Source organism: Chiloscyllium plagiosum, chromosome 21 (genome assembly GCF_004010195.1).
Source record: "Chiloscyllium plagiosum isolate BGI_BamShark_2017 chromosome 21, ASM401019v2, whole genome shotgun sequence".
NCBI classification, from domain to species: domain Eukaryota; kingdom Metazoa; phylum Chordata; class Chondrichthyes; order Orectolobiformes; family Hemiscylliidae; genus Chiloscyllium; species Chiloscyllium plagiosum.
This window is the reverse complement of record NC_057730.1, coordinates 29,544,857-29,564,036: the sequence shown is the minus strand read 5'-3', so window position 1 is coordinate 29,564,036 and position 19,180 is coordinate 29,544,857. Positions and strand designations below refer to the sequence as shown.

The 19,180-nt window shown below is 41.1% G+C and overlaps 1 protein-coding gene across 1 annotated transcript in view; it reads left to right on the top strand.

The window, feature by feature from the left end:
- Positions 1-11,900, top strand: part of flii (FLII actin remodeling protein) — a 77,187-nt gene extending 65,287 nt beyond the window's left edge. Inside the window, exons 25-30 of the mRNA XM_043711627.1 lie at positions 3,137-3,197; positions 6,663-6,791; positions 8,106-8,212; positions 9,050-9,155; positions 10,598-10,663; positions 11,009-11,900. Of these exons, the coding sequence (XP_043567562.1) occupies positions 3,137-3,197; positions 6,663-6,791; positions 8,106-8,212; positions 9,050-9,155; positions 10,598-10,663; positions 11,009-11,143 (604 nt within the window). The 3' untranslated portion in view covers positions 11,144-11,900. The remainder of the gene's footprint in view (positions 1-3,136; positions 3,198-6,662; positions 6,792-8,105; positions 8,213-9,049; positions 9,156-10,597; positions 10,664-11,008) is intronic.
- The last annotated feature ends 7,280 nt before the right edge of the window (positions 11,901-19,180 follow it).

Genomic DNA, 19,180 nt, shown 5'->3' with positions numbered 1-19,180 from the left:
AGGTGTTCTTTACTGTATCAGGAAGTTAAGAACAACAAATGACTCATCCAAGCTCTCTGTGTATGAAGGTTTGTTCAAACCACAGGGTCAGGGTGAAGGACTCTCTGCAAGAGTAAAATGGAGATAGTGAGTTACTGGAAATTTCGGTTAATGAGGGAATTCTGGGCAGAGGGAGAAAGAAGTGTTTTTATCCAAGAAATAAAGTCTCCAGAACAAAGGGTGAGCAGGAAAGGAAATAAGATGCTGATCAAGAGGCCTAAGACTAACACTGGAATAATGGAGAGTGTACAGAGAAAGTAGATGTTTGATAAGTTGGCTTGGTCAGTATTTCCAGTCTTTAAAGCAAAAGTTGAATATTGAATTTGTTTTTAAGTCTGTATCAGGTTTTCTCTTTTGAGAAATAATTGTTGAGTTTTCATAGTAAGACCATATTTGTTCTAAGCATGACAAGTAATTTTCAGAGTTAAGAGTTAGAAATCAGAAGGGCTAAGTGGAGTGCACATTCCTGTAGTGTATGCTTAAAGTCATGGACTTGCCACATGTCTCAGACAAGCGCATCTGTAGGATGTGTCATTGGCTGCAAAAGTTTGAACTCAGTGTTTTGGAAGTTGAGCTGTGGCTGGAGTCACTGCGCATCTGTAAGACAGTGGACTGCATTGGATAGATGTGAAGGGAGATAGTCATACCACAGATTAAGTTTACAGGAGAGAGGGAATGGGTCAACCAGGTAGACTAAGGAAACTGGGCAGATAGTGCAGGAGTCCCCAGAGTCTTGCTTTATCGGTGAGGTCATGGCCAATCTGTGGCTTCATTCTGTTTCCCTGCCTTTGGCCTATATCTTTGAATATCTTTGTTGATCAAAGTTTTTTCTGTTTCAGATTTAAAATTAACAACTGATCTTGGGTATATGAATAGAAAGGGTTTGGAGGGATATGGGCTGCGTGCTGGCTGGTGGGACTAGATTGGGTTGGGATATCTGGTCAGCATGGACGTGTTGGACCGAAGGATCTGTTTCCATGCTGTACATCTCTATGACTATATAACTCACAATTGTGGAAGAAAGTTCCAAACACACACGCACTACCACCCTTGGTGTATGGAAGTACTTCCTAACATCTCTCCTGAATTGTCAGGCCCAAAATTTTAGACTATGCCCCCAAGTTCTAGAATCTCCAACCATTGGAAATAGATAATCTTTAACCAGCCTGTCTTTTCCTCTTAATATTTTGAAATCTTTCAAAATTCTTGAGAAAACTGGATCAATCATGTATGATCTCTCCTCATAACTTAACCCTTGAAGTACAAGTATCATTCTTGTAAATCTATATTGTACTCCCTCCAAGGTATTCCTCAGGTGTGGTGCCCAGATCTGTTCTGAGTACTTCAAATGAGAGATAATGAAGGTTTTGTATAACTGCAGCATAACTTCTGTGTGCTTATTCTCTACAACATGGAAATAGACCTTCAGTCCAAATAGTCCATGCCAACGACAAATTAGTCCCACCTGCCTGCACTTGGCCTGTGTCCCTCCAAACTTTTCTGATGCATGTACTTATTCAAATGTCTTTTAAATGTTGTAACTGTAGCCACATCCACCATTTCCTCTGGAAGTTGCGCCACACACGAACTACTGTGTTTAAAAACAAAAGTCTCTCCTGTCTTTTTTAAAATCTTTCTCCTCTCACCTTAAAAATATGCCCCCTAGTCTTGAAGTTGCCCCACCCTAGGGAAACGACTCTATACCGATCAGTTTTTTATAAATCTTTATAAGGTCAACTCTTAACCTCCTATGCTCCAGTGAAATACGTCCCAGTCTATCCAGCCTCTACTGATAACTCAAACCGTCCATTGCCCGGCAACATGCTGTAAAATCTCTTCTGAGCCCTGTTCAGCTGAATAACATGTTTCCTGTAACGGTGACCAGAACTGGATGCACTGCTCCAGAAGAGGCCTCAATGTCTTATACAACCTCAACATAATGTTCCAATTTCTATATTCAAGGATATCAGCAATGAAGACAAGCATGCTAAACACACCCTATCTATATGTGATGTAAACTTCAAAGAATTATGTACCTGAACCTCTAGGTCTCTCTGTTCAACAACACTGCCCAAGGCCTCCTTAGTATAAGGCTTGACTTTCTTTAGTACTACTGAATCCCGAAACAATTGCACTCATCAGGCCTTATTTTTAATCATTTTGTTTAATCCACCTCAGTAGATTTTCTTTGAACAATGAATAGTTTAAATAGACTTTTATAACCTATACACAATATTCTCTGAGAAATTTTGAATTTACTAGTGAAGAAGGTTATCTAAGATTACGAAACAATCTTTATCAATTATGCCAATGGGCTGAGGAGCGGCAGATGGCGTTTAATTTGGATAAATGCGAGGAGTTACATTTTTGTAAAAGAAACAAGACTAGGACTTGTTCAGTTAATGGTAGGGCCCTGTGTAGTGTCAAACAGAGAGATCTAGGAGTTCAGGTACATAATTCTTTTCAAAGTTGCATCACAGGTAGACAGGGTGGTTAAGAAGGTGTTTGGCATGCTTTCCTCTATTGCTCAGACCATTTGAGTTCAGGAGATGGGACTGTTGGGTCATGATGAGGTTGTACAGGATGTTGGTTAGGCCACTTTTGAAGTATTGTGTAAGTTCTGGTCGCCCTGCTATAGGAAGGATATTATTAAATTGGAGAGGATTCAAAAAAGATTTGCCAGGGTATTGCTGGGACTGAAGGGTTTGGTTTGTAAGGATAGGATAGATAGGCTCAAAGTTTTTTACTGGAGCACAGGAGTGACCTTAGAGGTTTATAAAATCATGAGATGCATAGGTGAGCTAAATAACAAAGCTCTTTTCCTTAGGCTGGCTGAATTAAAAACTAGGGGGCATATTTGTAGAATATGAAGAATTTGAGGCTCAGATGAGTCACTAATTTAGCTCCCAGCCTATGGCCTGCTCTTGTAGCTATAGTTAGTGCAAAACTAAATAATTAAAGCTTATCAAAATTATTACTGAAGGTGTATCCTGCAAAAATGCCAGGAGCAAGTTGTGCACCTACCTTCTTGTTAAAATTCAAGTTTGTTGATAATGGAGACATCCTATATTTTTAAAATAATCTCTGTTACTTGCAGGTGTATCCAGATCAGCACAGATTCCAGTATGTTGAACTCTGAGTTTTGTTACATCCTCAAGGTAATGCTCAAATATAATGAACAAAGTAAAAGTTAAATTGCATTGGATCTTTGTGTATTGTGTAGCTGCTGACTAAAATAACAATTTGTGTTTATACATCGCCTCTAAAAAAACAAAGTAACCCAAGTTACTTGAAGCTGTAGAGGACAAAATTTTACACAAGGTTGCAAGATATTAGGATAAATGATCAAAAGAACTTTGGGAGGAAATTTAAGAGCTGGACAGCTGAAGATCTGGTCACTGATACTTGAGCAGTTAAAATCAGGATAGTAAAGATGACAAAATTAGATAAGCACAGATATCATAAAACAAGTTGTTGTTAGCTTCTGGGTTGTTGCATGGTTCTGTGTCCACGGAGCCTACAGTGAATAAGACTTTGTGCGATTAAGGACATGGAGAAAGTGAGGACTGCGGATGCTGGAGATAAGAGTTGGAAAGGGTGGTGCTGGAAAAACACAGATGGTCAGGCAGCATCTGATGGGCAGGAGAGTCGACATTTTGAGCATAAGCTTTTCATAAGGAATCCTGATGAAGCGTTTATGCTTGAAACCTCGACTCTCCTGCTCTTCGGATTCTGCCTGACCGGCTGTGCTTTTCTAGCACCACGCTTTCAGATTAAGGATATGGGCAGGTGTCAAGCTTATGGAAGGTGAATGATGGGAGTCTGGCCAGTGATGCATTGAAAGCAGAATACAATTTTTTTCAAGGACTACTTAAATCTTTTAAATCTGAGTTATTTTCTCATTCTCACTAACTCATTCTTGAGAGATGCTGTATTTGAGCTCAAGCAGAAGCATAATTAGACAAGTTAATCAATATGCTCAATATCAAGCCCTCATTAAGCTTTAAACTATAGCACACAAGTAAGAAAGCAATAATTTCCTAGATCCCTTGGTACTTAAATTGATGCAAGACATGATGCATAAGTTTGGAAAATACTTTTTTCAAAATAAATGATACACAACAACAAACCATCAACCAACACACATCTTCCACAGACTAGTGGCTACTTTGGGGCAGCACAGTGACTCAGGTTAGGTGAATTGGCCATGCTAAATTGCCCATAGTGTTCAGGGATATGTAGGTTAGGTGCATTAGTCACTGGTAAACATAGGGTAGGGGAATGGGTCTGGGTGGCTTACTCTTTGGAGGGTTGATGTGGACTTGTTGGGTCAAAGGGCCTGTTTCTACACTGGAGGGATTTTATGAAACAACAACTTTTAGGACGGCATGGTGCCTCAGTGGTCAGCACTGCTGCCTCACAATGCCAGGGACCCAGGTTCATTTCCAGTCTTGGGCTACTGTCTGTGTGGAGTTTACACATTCTCCCCATGTCTCCGTGGGTTTCCTCCGGGTGCTCCAGTTTCCTTCCACAGATGTGCAAGTTGGTTGAATTGGCAATGCCCATAGTGTTCAGGGATGTGTAGCTTATATGCATTAGTCAGGGGTAAATATAGGATAATAGGTTAGGAGAATGGGTCTGGGGTGGATTATTCTTCGAATGGTCGGTGTGGACTCGTTGGGCCAAAGGGCCTGTTTCCACAATGTAGGAATTCTATGATCTATGATTCTGGTGAGGGCATAACTAATGCATTTCCACACGCAAGTACAAAGCAATAAGATCTTGCCCAGGCAGTTATTGCCTTTTGTTTGATATTGATCTTAATTTTAACAATTGACATTGTTTATTATAACTGAAACATTCATTTTCTCCCTTTGAAATAATTTCTGAACATTTGCTTTCTTAAACTGGAGAATTTTACATTCTTCTTGACCTCATTGCCTCAGTAGTATAAAGTTTTCTTGACTGCCAGTTTGTTGAATATTCCTTTGTTGGCAAATTTATAGTTGTGTTGTCTCCTTTGTGACTTCCCTCCTCTCTCTTCCCCTCCCCCCACCACTGCCTTGCACGCTCTCTTTCCCTTTCAGTCTGTGTCTCTTTAACTTTCACTTGCAATATTCCTTTCTTCCAAGCCCTTGCAATGTTTTTCCCTGCCCATGCCTGCAGTCTCTCCCTTTTTCCCCTCTTCATCCTCCTGAAGCTTCTTTCTCTTGCCCCCCCCCCCCACTCCCATAACCTCTGCAACATCTCCCTCTTTACTCTCACTTCCCCAGTTGCTCATCTCTTTACGCCTCTTACAGTATTTTCCCCTTTAGCCTCTCCCTCACTTCCTATCAGTCTTCCCAACCACTACCCCTTTCCCCCCCCCAACCACTTTGCAGCCTCACTGTTTTAGAACTTCCCATTGCCCGTCCCCAAGCCCAGCAAACCACTCACAATAAATAGTTTTCCAGCAAAAGGTCCACCTGGTTACCCCAACAGTGGCTACAGAACATGCATTACACCCCCCTGCCTCAGCACATCTCTTGCCATAGTAACACTCCAGCCTTGGCACTCTAACAAAAGGCTTTACTAGTTCTTCTCTCAGTCCTGTTCCTTTCTGAAAATGTCCAAAACACCCAGTGACTTTTATTTTGGTTGCACCCACCTGCACATAAAGTTTGAATATTTTCAGAGGTGAATTTTGAATGCTGGTTGGAATAGTCTAGTCTAAAGGCACAAATGAGAGTTTTTCAGTCACAAATGAGTTCAGGCAGAGACTAATTTGGGCAGTGTTATGAAAGTGGAAATAGTTAAGACTTGATAGCCCAGGAAATCTAACCCAGAGTCAAAGCACCCTGCTGTAAACATCTGTTTTAGACAATTGTCTAAGAGATGGATAGTTTAGTCAACATTGGAACTCATCAACAAAGACAAATTTATGCTTATTAAAACTAGATGTCAAATAAGCAACCTGATGATTTAGCAATATTAGAGGAAACAAAAGAGGCGAGGCAAGAAAAGAGAGTAATGATTTCAAGATTGGGAATCCACAAGAATAATCAAGATGTACAAAGATCAACAAGTGCAAGTCCTAGTTTAATTCCGCAAATGTCAGTATGCAGCTGATGAATACTCGTCAGTGTGGGTAAGACTAAAACAGTTACATGAACCAAAAGGGGCAGCAAGTGTTGAATGGAACAGAAGAACTGGATGCTGAATAATAAATCTATGAAAAAAGCTCATTGTCTGATTAAAAGTGAAATGAAGCACAATAATGTTGCGTTGGAAAAGAGTACAAATCCATAGCATCTGCCTTTTTATGCTTAATATCCATCTATCAGTTGCAGGCTTGTGTGTGTAGTTTAGTTGAGACGAGACAAATTATGTGAATTTGTACTGAAGTTTAAATAGGAAATTTCTAAAGGCAGTTCTGCAAGTGCAGAATTAGTTGATTTCACCTGAGCTATAGTTGGGATACAAGTTATCCTCCGCTACCAGATTAGAGTCTGGTTCATGCTCGCATCTCTTGGTGACTCCTGCTAGAACGTACATTTGATTAGCACTTGTTTTCAAGGGTCTGAGGTGAAAGATTTGTCTGTGAAAGTTTGTATGCATGCTTGCTAACTGTTTTGCTTCCTTAGGTGCCTTTTGAGAGTATTGATAACCAAGGAATTGTCTATACTTGGGTTGGACGTGCAGCAGACCCAGATGAGGCCAAACTTGCTGAAGATATCATGAATAATATGTTTGATGAAACGTACAGCAAACAGGTAATCAAGTGTTCAGACTTATAAATCAAAAAAGAATAAGAAAACTTGACTTAGACTTATTTCCCTGTTTGAAAAGTTTTTTTTTGTTGCAATTAACAGTTGCTATGAGATGAAAATGAGACCAGAATTTATTTATTTTTGAGCTTAAGGTGCAAATGCATGTGTTGCATCATGCTGTTATCCTTAAATTTTCACAATGAGGTGGGTAATGGCTTGCGAACGACATTTTTATTCTCCTTGCCCTGGTCTCTTTTCTTGAACCTGGGACTTTTGGTTCTTCACTTGTTTTTTCATGGTTTGTGGAGCATGGCCTTGCTGGCTGGCCAGCATTTAATGCTCGTCCCCAGTTGCTCAAGAAGGTGGTGGTGAGCTGCCTCCTTTAACTGCTGCAGTTCACCTTCTGTGGGTTGACCCACAATGCTTTTGGGTCATTGGGTCAGTGCCTGCAGGGGAAATGGGTTTCTTGTCTAATCCCCTGACTGTTTTCCTAACTCTGAGTCTATTTTCCCTGTACCTGCTTGGCAGAGATTCTGTCTCCTGCAGTCTCACTCCCTGTCACCCCGAAAGTGGACTTGTCACCACATTCTGAGCAGGCCTTAAGCTGAATGATGCAACTCACATTTGCACAGCTTGCAGCTACTCCAATCTGAGGCCATTTCTTACCCATATTTGGTGATAGGTTATTTAATTGGATCAAAACAGTGTCTAATTGCAGAATCTTCCAGTTGTCTGCATTTGGAGTCCTGGTGATGGGCTGCAGAGGACCCTAGAGGGTTGCCGGCTGCCAGTTAGTTGAGTATGGTCTAAACTATTTTGAAACAAACAATCTTTTTGTTCAGAGAAGGGCCAAATCATTAATTCCAATTACAGTGGATCTTTCAAATGTATATTTGACAACTTGAATGATGTTTCAGAAAGAAGATTTTAATTTCCTTTGTTATTACAAGTTTTTTTAAAATTACTGAAGCTGACTTCCTCCATTATCAGGGATCATCATAGTTGCAGATTGGCAGAATGGATTTCTCCAGTAAGCAAGTAATCCTATTTAGAGATCTTGTTTTCAGAGAACAAGAAATCTAGCACAATATGTTTTTACCTACTGTACTGTTGGGCTAAATGTTTAACAGTGTAATGCCTGGAGTTGGGACAGCATGACATTCTAGACCAGGGCCAACAAAGAGAATTTGCATTGTAGTTGCTGCAACTGATTTATAGCAGTGTGGTTTTCTGGATCCATATTGCATTTTTGTTCTGGAAGCTGCAAATTCTAGCACTGACCATTACATACAAATAATCTGATGTGTGTTGTTTTAGGTGATAAATGAGGGAGAGGAACCTGAAAACTTCTTCTGGGTTGGAATAGGTGGAGAGAAGCAATATGATGAAGATGCAGAGTATATGAAGCACTCGAGACTTTTTAGGTGTGTGGAAGCTGTAGGCAAACCCATTACTATACCTGGATGTTTATTTTAGACTGGGCGTATACTGTATGGTATGGTGTTGTGCTTGAAAACTGGCTATCTAGAGCCTTAATAAGAAAGTTTTTTATGTTGCATGGCTTTAGTTGGTACAGTTTTTTTTAAATTGGAGGAACCCATTTCAAGTCTAACTCTCCCCATCCCAAACTAAATTTTAACCACTGTATCTATGCAAAAAAATGCTTTGGTGCTTTTTGAATTTAATTCCTATTTAACCCAAACACACCTGACTCCCAAAACAAACCTTGATACCGTGGTCTATCGGATGGTCTAACTACACTCTGGGCACTTCTTCATAGGCATTCCCCTTTGAGGTGTAGCAGTGGGCAGCACGGTGGCACAGTGGTTAGCACTGCTGCCTCACAGTGCCAGAGACCTGGGTTCAATTTCAGGCGACTGACTCTGTGGAGTTTGCACATTCTCCCCGTGTCTGCAGTTTCCTCCCACAATCCAACAATGTGCAGGTCAGGTGAATTGGCTATGCTAAATTCACATAGGGGAACATAGATAATCATGGATGGAGGGGTGCGCTACGGCGGGTCAGTGTGGACTTGTTGGGCTGGAGGGCCTGTTTCCACACTGTAAGTAATCTAATGCACTCAAGTGGTGCATGAGTGGCCTTCCCTCCGGCTCTCACCAAGTCCAATGTCAGCAGTTAAACATTCAACTAAGGTACAAACCTTGTGAAGACAGATTCCAGTTTGAGAAACACCAGCATGATATTTGGTGTTCAGCAGCTGATATTTATGAATGTAATGTATCATTTATGTTTCTTTTAAGGTGTTCCAATGAGAAGGGCTACTTCTCTGTGTCTGAGAAGTGCTCGGACTTCTGTCAGGATGATCTTGCAGATGATGACATCATGCTGCTTGACAATGGAAAAGAGGTTGGTGCATAAAATTGCAAAACTATGGCAGGCAAATCATAGCAGTGGTATTAAACACTGGATTTTGAAGCTGCTGTACTGCATTTGAGGTCTCCCGTAAGTTGCCATCCATTTAAAAGATGTCTGCTGATGTCATGAGGCTGAGACATGAAGTGTGGCCTAACAGTGGTCTGATTCAAACCATCCTGACCTAAAACGTGGGTAATTGTGTGTAGTGCTATGCTTGTGTAAACACAATTGACCCTGGAGGCAGCTGCCATGTCCTAAGGGAGACCATTTGCCACTCTTGTATGGGATATAGCCCTGCATAAGCTGTAGTATGCCTGTTCTTAATACTGATCTTCAAGAACAACATATGGGCGGCATAGTGGTTAGCACTGCTGCCTCACAGCGCCATGGACCTGGGTTCGATTCCCGTCTCAGACACCTGACTGTGTGGGTTTCCTCTGGGTGCTCCAGTTTCCTCCCACAATCCAAAGATCTGCCAGTTACGTGAATTGGCCATGCTAAATTGCCCATAGTGTTAGATGTGTTTGTCAGGGTAAATAGAAAGTAGGGGAATGGGTCTGGGTGTGTTACTGTGTGGAGGGTTGGTGTGGACCTTTTGGGCCAAAGGGCCTGTTTCCATAGTGTAGGGATCTAACCATATGCACTTTTTAATGTAAAAAGTGTCAATACTGTAACACTCCACAGAATTGCAGAACCACTACAGTGCAGATAGTGGCCATTTTGCCCAACAAGTCTGCACCAATCTTCTAAATAGCATTGGACACAACCCCTGTAACCCCACTGTTACCGTAGTTCAGCCATCTAGCCTGCACATTCCCTGAACACTGGCAATTTATCCACCTTACCTGCAAAAGTTTGGACTGTGGGTTGAAACCTAGTGGAAAAACACACAGGGAGAATGTGCAAATTCCACTGACAGTTACCCAGGGTTGGAATTGGGCCTGGGTTTCTGTGAGGCAGCAGTGCTGACCACTGTGTCACCCACAGTGACAGTGAGAGTCAGTACATCACTAAAGCACAGCCCAACAGCTGATATGGTCAGTAAGAGTGTAAGTAGTTCAGCAATTTATTCAAACATAGAAATCAAACCATTTCTACATGTGTGTAAACATTAATAAATATTTAAGTTGAGCAGAATTACAAAGTCATTATGTAAATAAATTAATATCCAAAGGGGGTTTTAGATTTGTTCCTACCCTAAGCAGCTGTAATGTTAAGTCAGAAAGTGAACTTCTCAGCAAGCATGGTCTTAATATTACCAGCATGCTTGAACAAAATACTACTGCTTTGAATCATGGCACTCGCTGTAGGCTAATGCCTACAGTATTATTTTGAACGTTGGGTAAGAATGAAAAACAAAAGTTGGAACTGCTTGCTTTATCTAATTACCACTTCCTTCCACAGCAATTATGTGAAAATATTTTTTTTTTCAGGTTTACATGTGGGTAGGAACACAGACAAGTCAGGTGGAGATCAAACTGAGCCTTAAAGCTTGCCAGGTAAGTATTAAACTAACTGAAAAAGGAAAAAGTTGCTGTGATCTATCCAGCTTGTCCTGAATAGTTGCCTTGGATACTACATTGTATGGTTTCAGATAGTGAGGGTACAGCCTTTTGGATGGGGTGAAAAATCAACTGAAATCTATTTTAGGATAGGCAGCCCCAGTGGGAGAGAGGGTAAAACAAGGAAGTCTATGTAATCAGGCTTTTAATGCCCCTTTTTTTTGTAAATGTTTACTTTTCCAACTAGAATCCAGCTTTTCTCTACACCTGCTCCCTGGGTAAGAGTTTCTAATTACTGTATCACCTCCAATTTAGTTAACTTGGAGTTTTTTTTGCTTTTAGGTTTACATCCAACACATGAGAGCCAAAGACAGTGCTCACCCACGCAAACTACGGCTGGTCCGCAAAGGGAATGAACCCCATAATTTCACACGCTGCTTCCATGCTTGGGGCACCTTCAAAAAACCACTTGCTTAGGATACTCAGTCACCAATCATGCTACGAGTGATCTTCTTTGTTTCCCAGCCTTAGCTTTATATAAAAAAAAAAGGATCAACTGAGTGGAAATCTTTTAAGATGTTTTTCACAAAAAAAAACTTTGCTCAGCTCCCTAAAAGCAAATTATTTCCTGTCAGTCAATTACTGCAATGAAGACTTGATTCACCCAAAGTTACAGATGAAGTTTTTACAGTTCTTTACATTAATGAGGAGGGATGACTTAAGTGATTGCAGGATTAGGTTAGAGCTGGTATGGAGTTGTGTGTGACTGGAGCCATCACTCCATATTCGGAGTCAATAGTCTTCCTTTAAACAGCACCAAGGATTGATTAAATAGTAATGTTACAGTGACCTTGCTGTGCCACGTCTATGTATGTAATTATGGCTGCACTTCAAGAAAAGGTAAGCTGTGGATTTAATGTCTTCAGACATGGTCTATGATGAACTTAAGACTAGTAAGGGAACCTCTTGGCTCCTTCTGATTAAGGAGAAACTATTTAAATAATACCTTCAAGACCTGGCACTGATCGAAAGCGATATATTTATTCATGCTATTTTCTTGGGTGGGTAATTAGTGCCAAAATTAAAGTATTACCTAACTTGAGTCAAATATCAATTTGATCTATGCCCAAGCTTTTGTCAGTGACAACTGCTGTTATTTGTAAAAGTAGAAAAATGCACTGCACTGTTAATGTTACATATGCTCAGTATCTAGATTAAAGTATGGATAACCACATGCCTCACGTGTGATTAATGTCATTTAAAATTAAGTGGGGTGAAAGAGGTTTATTTAAATGGTACATCTGCAAGTCTGTATAGTTTCACTGAAGTTCCTAGGGCAGGTAGTTACATGTACTTTTAATAAAAGAATGGCATTCAAGGTAGTACCTTCCTAAGAAGGAAGTTGATTCAAAAGTGACTAGATTCTTCCCCCCACTTTTTTTTTTAGAAACTTGTGAACTTAGCACTTCTAAAGGACAAAGGGAGCCAAACTGAGACATATCAAATCATTCCCATCCTGCTAGTCAAAGAAAAAAAATCACTAGTGCTTGTACCTGATTAGGAACACAATAGGTAGATGGTAGGTTCAGTCTAGTTATCTAAAAAGAGTCACAGCAACAGGACCATCCAAAAGGCAAATTAAAATGTTTAAAAAAGAACTGCAGATGCTGGAACCAGGTTTGGCAGCTGCTGTGGAGAGAAATATGTTAACATTTTGGGTCCAGTGACCTTTAAGTGATAGTAGCCAGGAAAAAGGTTTTTTTTAAAAATACAGAAGGTAGGGTGGGAGAGATAGAGCCCAAAGAGAGAACAACAGTTGGACAGATGGAGTGACTAACCATCAGCCTAGGAGAATGCATAGCTACTAAATGGGAGCAATTAGTGGCTGCAATGGGTTGTGTGTAATAGCAGACCATTGTAAGTGGGATTTGGGGGAAGGACCAATGGTTAGAGGATCAGACAGGAGATTCTGTGGTTACGAGCAAGACTCCCGTATGGTATGTTGCTTCCTGGGTGCTAGGGTTAGAGATGTCTCTGATCGCATCTACAGGGTTCTTAAGGGGGAAGGAGAGCAGCCAGAAAGTGGTGGTACACATAGGTAGGAAAAAAGGAGAGGACCTGAAAAGTGAATATAGAGTGTGTTAGGTGGAAGCTAAAAGGCAGGACAAGCACAGCTGTAATCTCAGGATTGTTACCGGTACCACAGGCCAGTTACGCTAGGAACAGAGTGACTGCAGAGCTGGCGTATGAAGGAAGACTTCAGAAATGTGGATCACTGGGATAGCTCCTGGGGAAGTTGGGATCTTTCCCAGGAGAATGAGTTGCACCTGAACTGGAAGGCATCAATATCTGGGAGGTGGGAGGTTTGCAAGAGCTCTTCAGGAGGGTTTTAAAATAGGTTGGCAGGGGATGGGAACTGGACCTATGGATCAGAGGATGGGGTAGCTAGTGTGCAGAATCTGAGGAAGGACAGACAGTTGATAGGGCAAAGTCACAGTCAGTGTGCTGGATTGATGTGTGTCTATTTTAATAGAAGTGTCAGGAATAAGGGTGATGAACTTAGAGCATGGAGCTATCATGTTACATTATGGGCATTACAGAGACTGATAGAGGCAGGAATGGTTGTTGGATGATCCTGGGTTTAGATGTTTCAAAAGGAATAGAGAGGTTGAGGTGGTGGAGTTGTATTGATAATCAGGGATAGTATCACAGCTGCAGAAAGGGAGGGTTTGTCTAAGTCAGTATGGGTAGAAATCAAAGAGAAAAGGAGTAGTCACTTTATTGGAGTTTTCTATAGACCCCCTCCAATAGCAACGCAGACAAGAACAAAGAGGAGGCAGATTTTGGAAAGGTGCAGAAGTAACAATTGTTTTCATGGGTGACTTCAACTTCTCGAATATTGATTGGAACCTATTTAGTTCAAATAGTTTGGATGGAGCAGATTTTGTCAGGTATATCCAGGAAGGATTCCTGACTCAGCATGTAGATAGGCTGACTAGTGGGGAGGCCATATTGGATTTGCTGCTTGTCAACCCACATCAGGTGTTAGATCTGAGGGAGAGCATTTTGGTGATAGTGATTATAACTCCCTGACTTTTACTATAGTCATGGAGAACAATAGGAGCAGACTGAGTGTATTTAATTGGCAGCAAGCAAAATTGGGAGAAGATAGTCAGGGAAGTGCGTGACAAATCGAGAGGTTGTTTTCAGGAGCACTTGCTGTGAAATGCTGGATAGGCTTGTCCCACTGAGGACAGGGAGGGAACGGATAGAGTGAAGGAACCTTGGATGATGAGACATTGGACATCTAGTCAAGAGGAAAAAGGAAGCTTAGTGTTAAGGAAGCAAGGATCATACAGGGCTCTAGAAGGTTACAAGGTATCCAGGAAGGAACCGAAGAATGAACTGAGAGCTAGAAGGGGGCATGAAAAAGCCTTGGTGGATAGGATTAAGGAAAACCCTAAGGGGTTCTATACTGGAGGAACAAGAGAATGGCCAGAGAGATGGTAGGGCCAAATCAGGGACAGTGGAGGAACTTGTGCTTGGAGTCAGAAGAGGTCCTGAATAACTTCCTTCAGTATTCACAAGCGAGATGAACCTTGATGTTTGAGGACAATGTGAAACATGCAGATATGCTCAAAACAGGCTGATGTTAAGGAGGGATGTGCTAGAAAGTTTGAAAAACCTATGTGAAGCAAGGAGAGATTGCTGAACCTTAGATAATTATCTTTGCACCCTCAGTGCCCACTGGTGTCCAGAGAAGGTTTACAAGAATTATGCCAGGGACAAAGGCTTGTCATACAAGGAGTGTTTGAGGACTCTGGGTCTGCACCATGTGTGGGGCTTCATTTCTTAAATAAAATTTAGAAGGATCAGATTGGGGAGGTGGGAGTTGCATTTCCACAATGCTTCAGTACAAAGCTGAGGAAGAATTATTAAACAATGTAGTGACTGTGGAATTCATTGCTGCAGAAGGTTGTGGATGCCAAGGCAGATGGATGTGTTGAGTAGTAAAAGGATCAAAGGTTACAGGGGAAAAAAGGGAGAATGAGGATGAAAGAGATAGGCCATAATCAAAATGGTGGAGAGACTTGATGAGCTCAATAGTCTAGTTCTGCTCTGGTATCTTATGGTCTTTGGTTTTAAACTCTCATCAATAGCCCTAGCAATTTGATAGCAATAGAGGTACAATCATGGGAGAGTCTCAAACAAAAAATGTTGAAGAAACATCAGATCAGATTTGCAGGCACTGTCTATACAGTCAAATTAGGGAGCTGGACCAGGTTGAATATAATTTATTTTAATGCAAACAAACAGTCTTACAGTTAAGGCAGAGGAGTTGACTTAATTAACAGAGGCATCAGATATCACTGCATCATGAATAGTTAGGACTATAAACAGTCCAATAGCCCAAGGCAATTTTATTTTTAAAAATCAACCCATTCAGACATGTAATGAGTCAGGGGCAGATGGGACTGAACCTGGACCTTCTGGCCCAGGGGTATTACCACTGCCTTAGTATAGTGAAGTATGCAACAGGAGGTGGTACTTTGTAATCTTGATCAAGGATTCAATTACTTCACGAAAAAGACTTTGTAAAGATGGAAGGCTTCCAACGCTCTTTAACTGAGGGCATAAAAGTGCAACAAAACCATAAATAAGGGAACATTATTGGGAATGTATAGTAGACCCCAGTCTGGACAAGATAGAACACTTAAGCAATTTCAGAAGTTGAACTGCCCCATTAACTACTGGGATAGACAAAAAAAATCTAAAATTCCTAACACTAATCCAGGGGAGATGTTTAAGCGAGCATTTAAGAGATGGAAAATTAAGAAATGAAGCCAGGCACATGGTAGAAGTGTCAGTGAAACAACATTTCAGTGGTAGAGGCCATAACCTATTAAGGTTTAAAGTTACTCATGGAAAAGTTGGGTTTTGTGTTGTATGACAATGATAAACCAGAAACTCAAAACATTTTAAATTAGGGAAGGCAGATTTTAAGATGCTAAGCTAGGAGCTAGCTAAAGTGGACTGGATGCAGCTCCTTGTAGGAAAGTCTGTTGGAGTAGTGGCAACCTTTCAAAAAAGGAAAAAAAAAAGTAGGAGATCCAAATTACAGAGAACCCTAGCTATCAATAATTGTATAAAAGGGAAATTTAGTCAACACCAGAAGCCATAAGTGTACAAAGATTATTGAAATCAAAGGTGAAAAGTACTGGTGGGTAAAAAAGGGAAAATCTTCAAGCATTAATGGCAAGAGAATAACCAGGTCAATGGGTAATTTGGGACTCAAGTGACAAATTGTTGATGTTCCCAGAAGACACAAGGGAGGTTTTAAAATGAGTACTTTGCAATACTCATCCATGGACAATCCATCTATCCATCCAGAGACACGAGAATTCCTAGAAGCATGGCATTCCAACCAGAACACTATCAAACACATTGACTTGGATCCCATTGACCACCCCCTCAAAAACAAGAAATGACATCACCATAGGAAATGGTGTCACCACCAGAAATGACATCAACCCTAGGAAACTCAAAGCAGGCTACACCACCACTGCTTCAGTTGGAGGCTCACTGATGTTACCTAGTATGGTGCCAAAACATCTGAAAACAAATCTTCCAGCTCAGTGAGCAAACCTTTTCAGAACCTCAACCTGATCTACAAATCTTAACTTGCTATGAGTACTTTGCATTTGTATTGATAAAAGAGTGAAGGTACAGAAATCTAAAAAATAATGTATTTGTATAACTGATAATTGAGGGAGAAGTGAAATTAAGCCATTTTAACATTCAAATTTATACAAAGTCTCCAAGCCCAGATGAAATGTATACCAATATGCCGGAGGAGGAGGAGAGGGGGGAGATTTCAGGGCCTGAACATTCATTTTCAAATCCTTTGGGTCTGGGAGAGGTGCCAGGAGGCTAGAGAACAACTAATGTATCACTATTCAAAAATAATGGTAGGGGAAAACCATTGAACTATAGACAGTAAGTCACATCAGCAATAGGGAAACTACTGGAAAAAATCTCAATTAATACCCACTTGAAAAGGCAAGGATTAAAAGATAGTTAGCATGGCCTTGGCAGGGTAATGGTGAAATTATATCTTACAGGTTGGATTGCATTTTTCCCTCAAAGCAGTCACCAAGTCACAGAGCCATAGCATAGAGACAACCCTTTGGCCCAAACTGGTCCATGCCAAACAAAAATGTCTGTCCATGCACTATTTCCCTGCACTTGGATAGGAAAACATTAGAAGGATATGGGGCCATGTATTTTTCCAAATGCCTTTTAAAGTGTTAGTATCCCTGCGTCAATCACTTCTGCTGGCAGCTCATTTCATATGCATACCACCCTATGTAAAAACAGTTTCAGACTTCCTTTTATTCTTCTTTTCCCCCTCTACCCTTAACACTAGTCCTCTATTCCCAAACCCTGGGGAAAAAGGCTGTGTGCATTCATTATCCATGCTTCATGATCTTATGATTGTAAAGGTATCTCCTAAACTCTAAAGAAAAAAAGACTAAGCTTGTCCAACCTCTATATAACCCAGACCATCAAGTACTGGCAACATCCTTGTAAATTTCTTCTGCACTCTTTCCAGTTTAATAACATCCTTCCTATAGCAAGGTGACCAAAACTGAAAACAATACTCCCAAGTGCAGCCTCACCAACATTCTGTGTAACTGCAACATAACTTCCCAATATGAATACTCATGCCCTGACTGATGAAGACCAACGTGCCAAAAGCCTCCTTAATTGCCCTGTCTACCCATGAATCCACTTGCAGAACGGCGAACCTGAACTCCAAGTCCCCTCTGTTCCACCACACTCCTTAAGGCCCTACCATTCACGCCAAAATCTCTATTTCACTTACCAAAATACAAGATCTCACACTTATCTATATTACACTCCATTTATCATTTCTTGGCCCACTTCCCCAGCTGAACAAGGACATCTTGCAATTTCGGAACTCACTGTACATGATGCAGCCTCTTTTAGTGTCTGACTTAATCATGCCTTGTCCATTCTCATCCAAATGATTGAGTTGAATAAACAATAAACAGGTCCAGCACTGAGCCCTGAAGCACTCCAATAATCAAAGATCTCCAGTCTAACGAGCATCCTTTCACTATTATCCTCTGCTTCCGACCATCAAGCCAATTTAGTATTCAATTTTCCAGCTCACCCCGAATTCCATGAAATATACCTTCTATCACGTGGAAACTTAATCAACAGCCTTCCTGAAATCCAGAAAAGCTACATCTACCACCCTGCCCTTATCAACCTTCCTGGTCACCTTATTAAAAGAACAAAAATTTGTGAGGCATGATCTCTCAAAGCCATGCTGACTATTCCTAATCAAATCCTGTCTTTTCAAATGTGCATATAATATTATCACTCAACCTTTTCAACTAAGTCTACCCACCACAGATGTTAAGCTTAGTGGTCTATAGTTCCCAGGCTTTTCTATGCAGCCCTTGAATGATGGCACAACAATCATTACCTTCAGTCTTCCTGGGCCTCACCTGTGGCTAACAATGATGCAAAATCATCAGCTAGGGCCCCTACAAATTTCTTCTCCAGCCTCTTGCAGTACTTTTGGATATATTGGATTTATCCACTTCATATTCTGTAATACATCTAACACCACCTTGATGATATGGACTATCTCCAAGATATTGCCATTAACTTCCCCATATTCCCAAGTTCAGATCTTTATCCACCATAAATAGAGAAATATTCATTGAGAAACACATCCATCGCCTATGGTTCTACACAAATTTTCTCAGCTGAGGCTCTCTCATGCCCCAATTTCCTTCAGGAAACTCCTGCTGACAACCAGGAATTCCCTTGATCCCAGCTGCCTGTACCTTAGCCATGCCTTTTTCCTCCTGGTTAAAACCTCAATATCTCATCATGCACTATTCCTTAATGCTGCCAACCTTGTCCCTTCACAAACATATACACCCCTCACTTTTAAAGGCCTCCCACTTGCCAGATGTCCCTTTACCTGAAAGTAAAACTACAATCAATCCCTGCAAGCACCACACTTGGAGGATATGAAGGTAGTGTCGAGAAAGTAGTCTATATGCATTTCATTAAAACTTTGACAAGGTCTCAAATAGGTGGTTGGTCAAGGTTGAGAGAGCCCATGGGATCTAGTGCAATTTTCAGAACAGACTTCGTAGCAGACAACACAGGGCAACAGTAGAAGGTTGATTTAGTGACTTGATACCAGCTTATTGTTAAAATAGAATCCTCCAGTATGGAAGCAGGCCATTCAGCCCATCAAGTCCACACTGACCTTCAGACTATTTCACCTAAACCCACCCCCATCACATCCCTATAGCATTGCTTTTACCCATGGCTAATCCATCTAGCTAAAGTTGCCCTGTAGCATCAAGGGCTCTGTAGGAATGACCAATCCACCAAACCTGCACATCTTAGGACAGTGGGAGGAAACTGGTGCACCAAGGAAACCCACAGACATGAGAACATGCA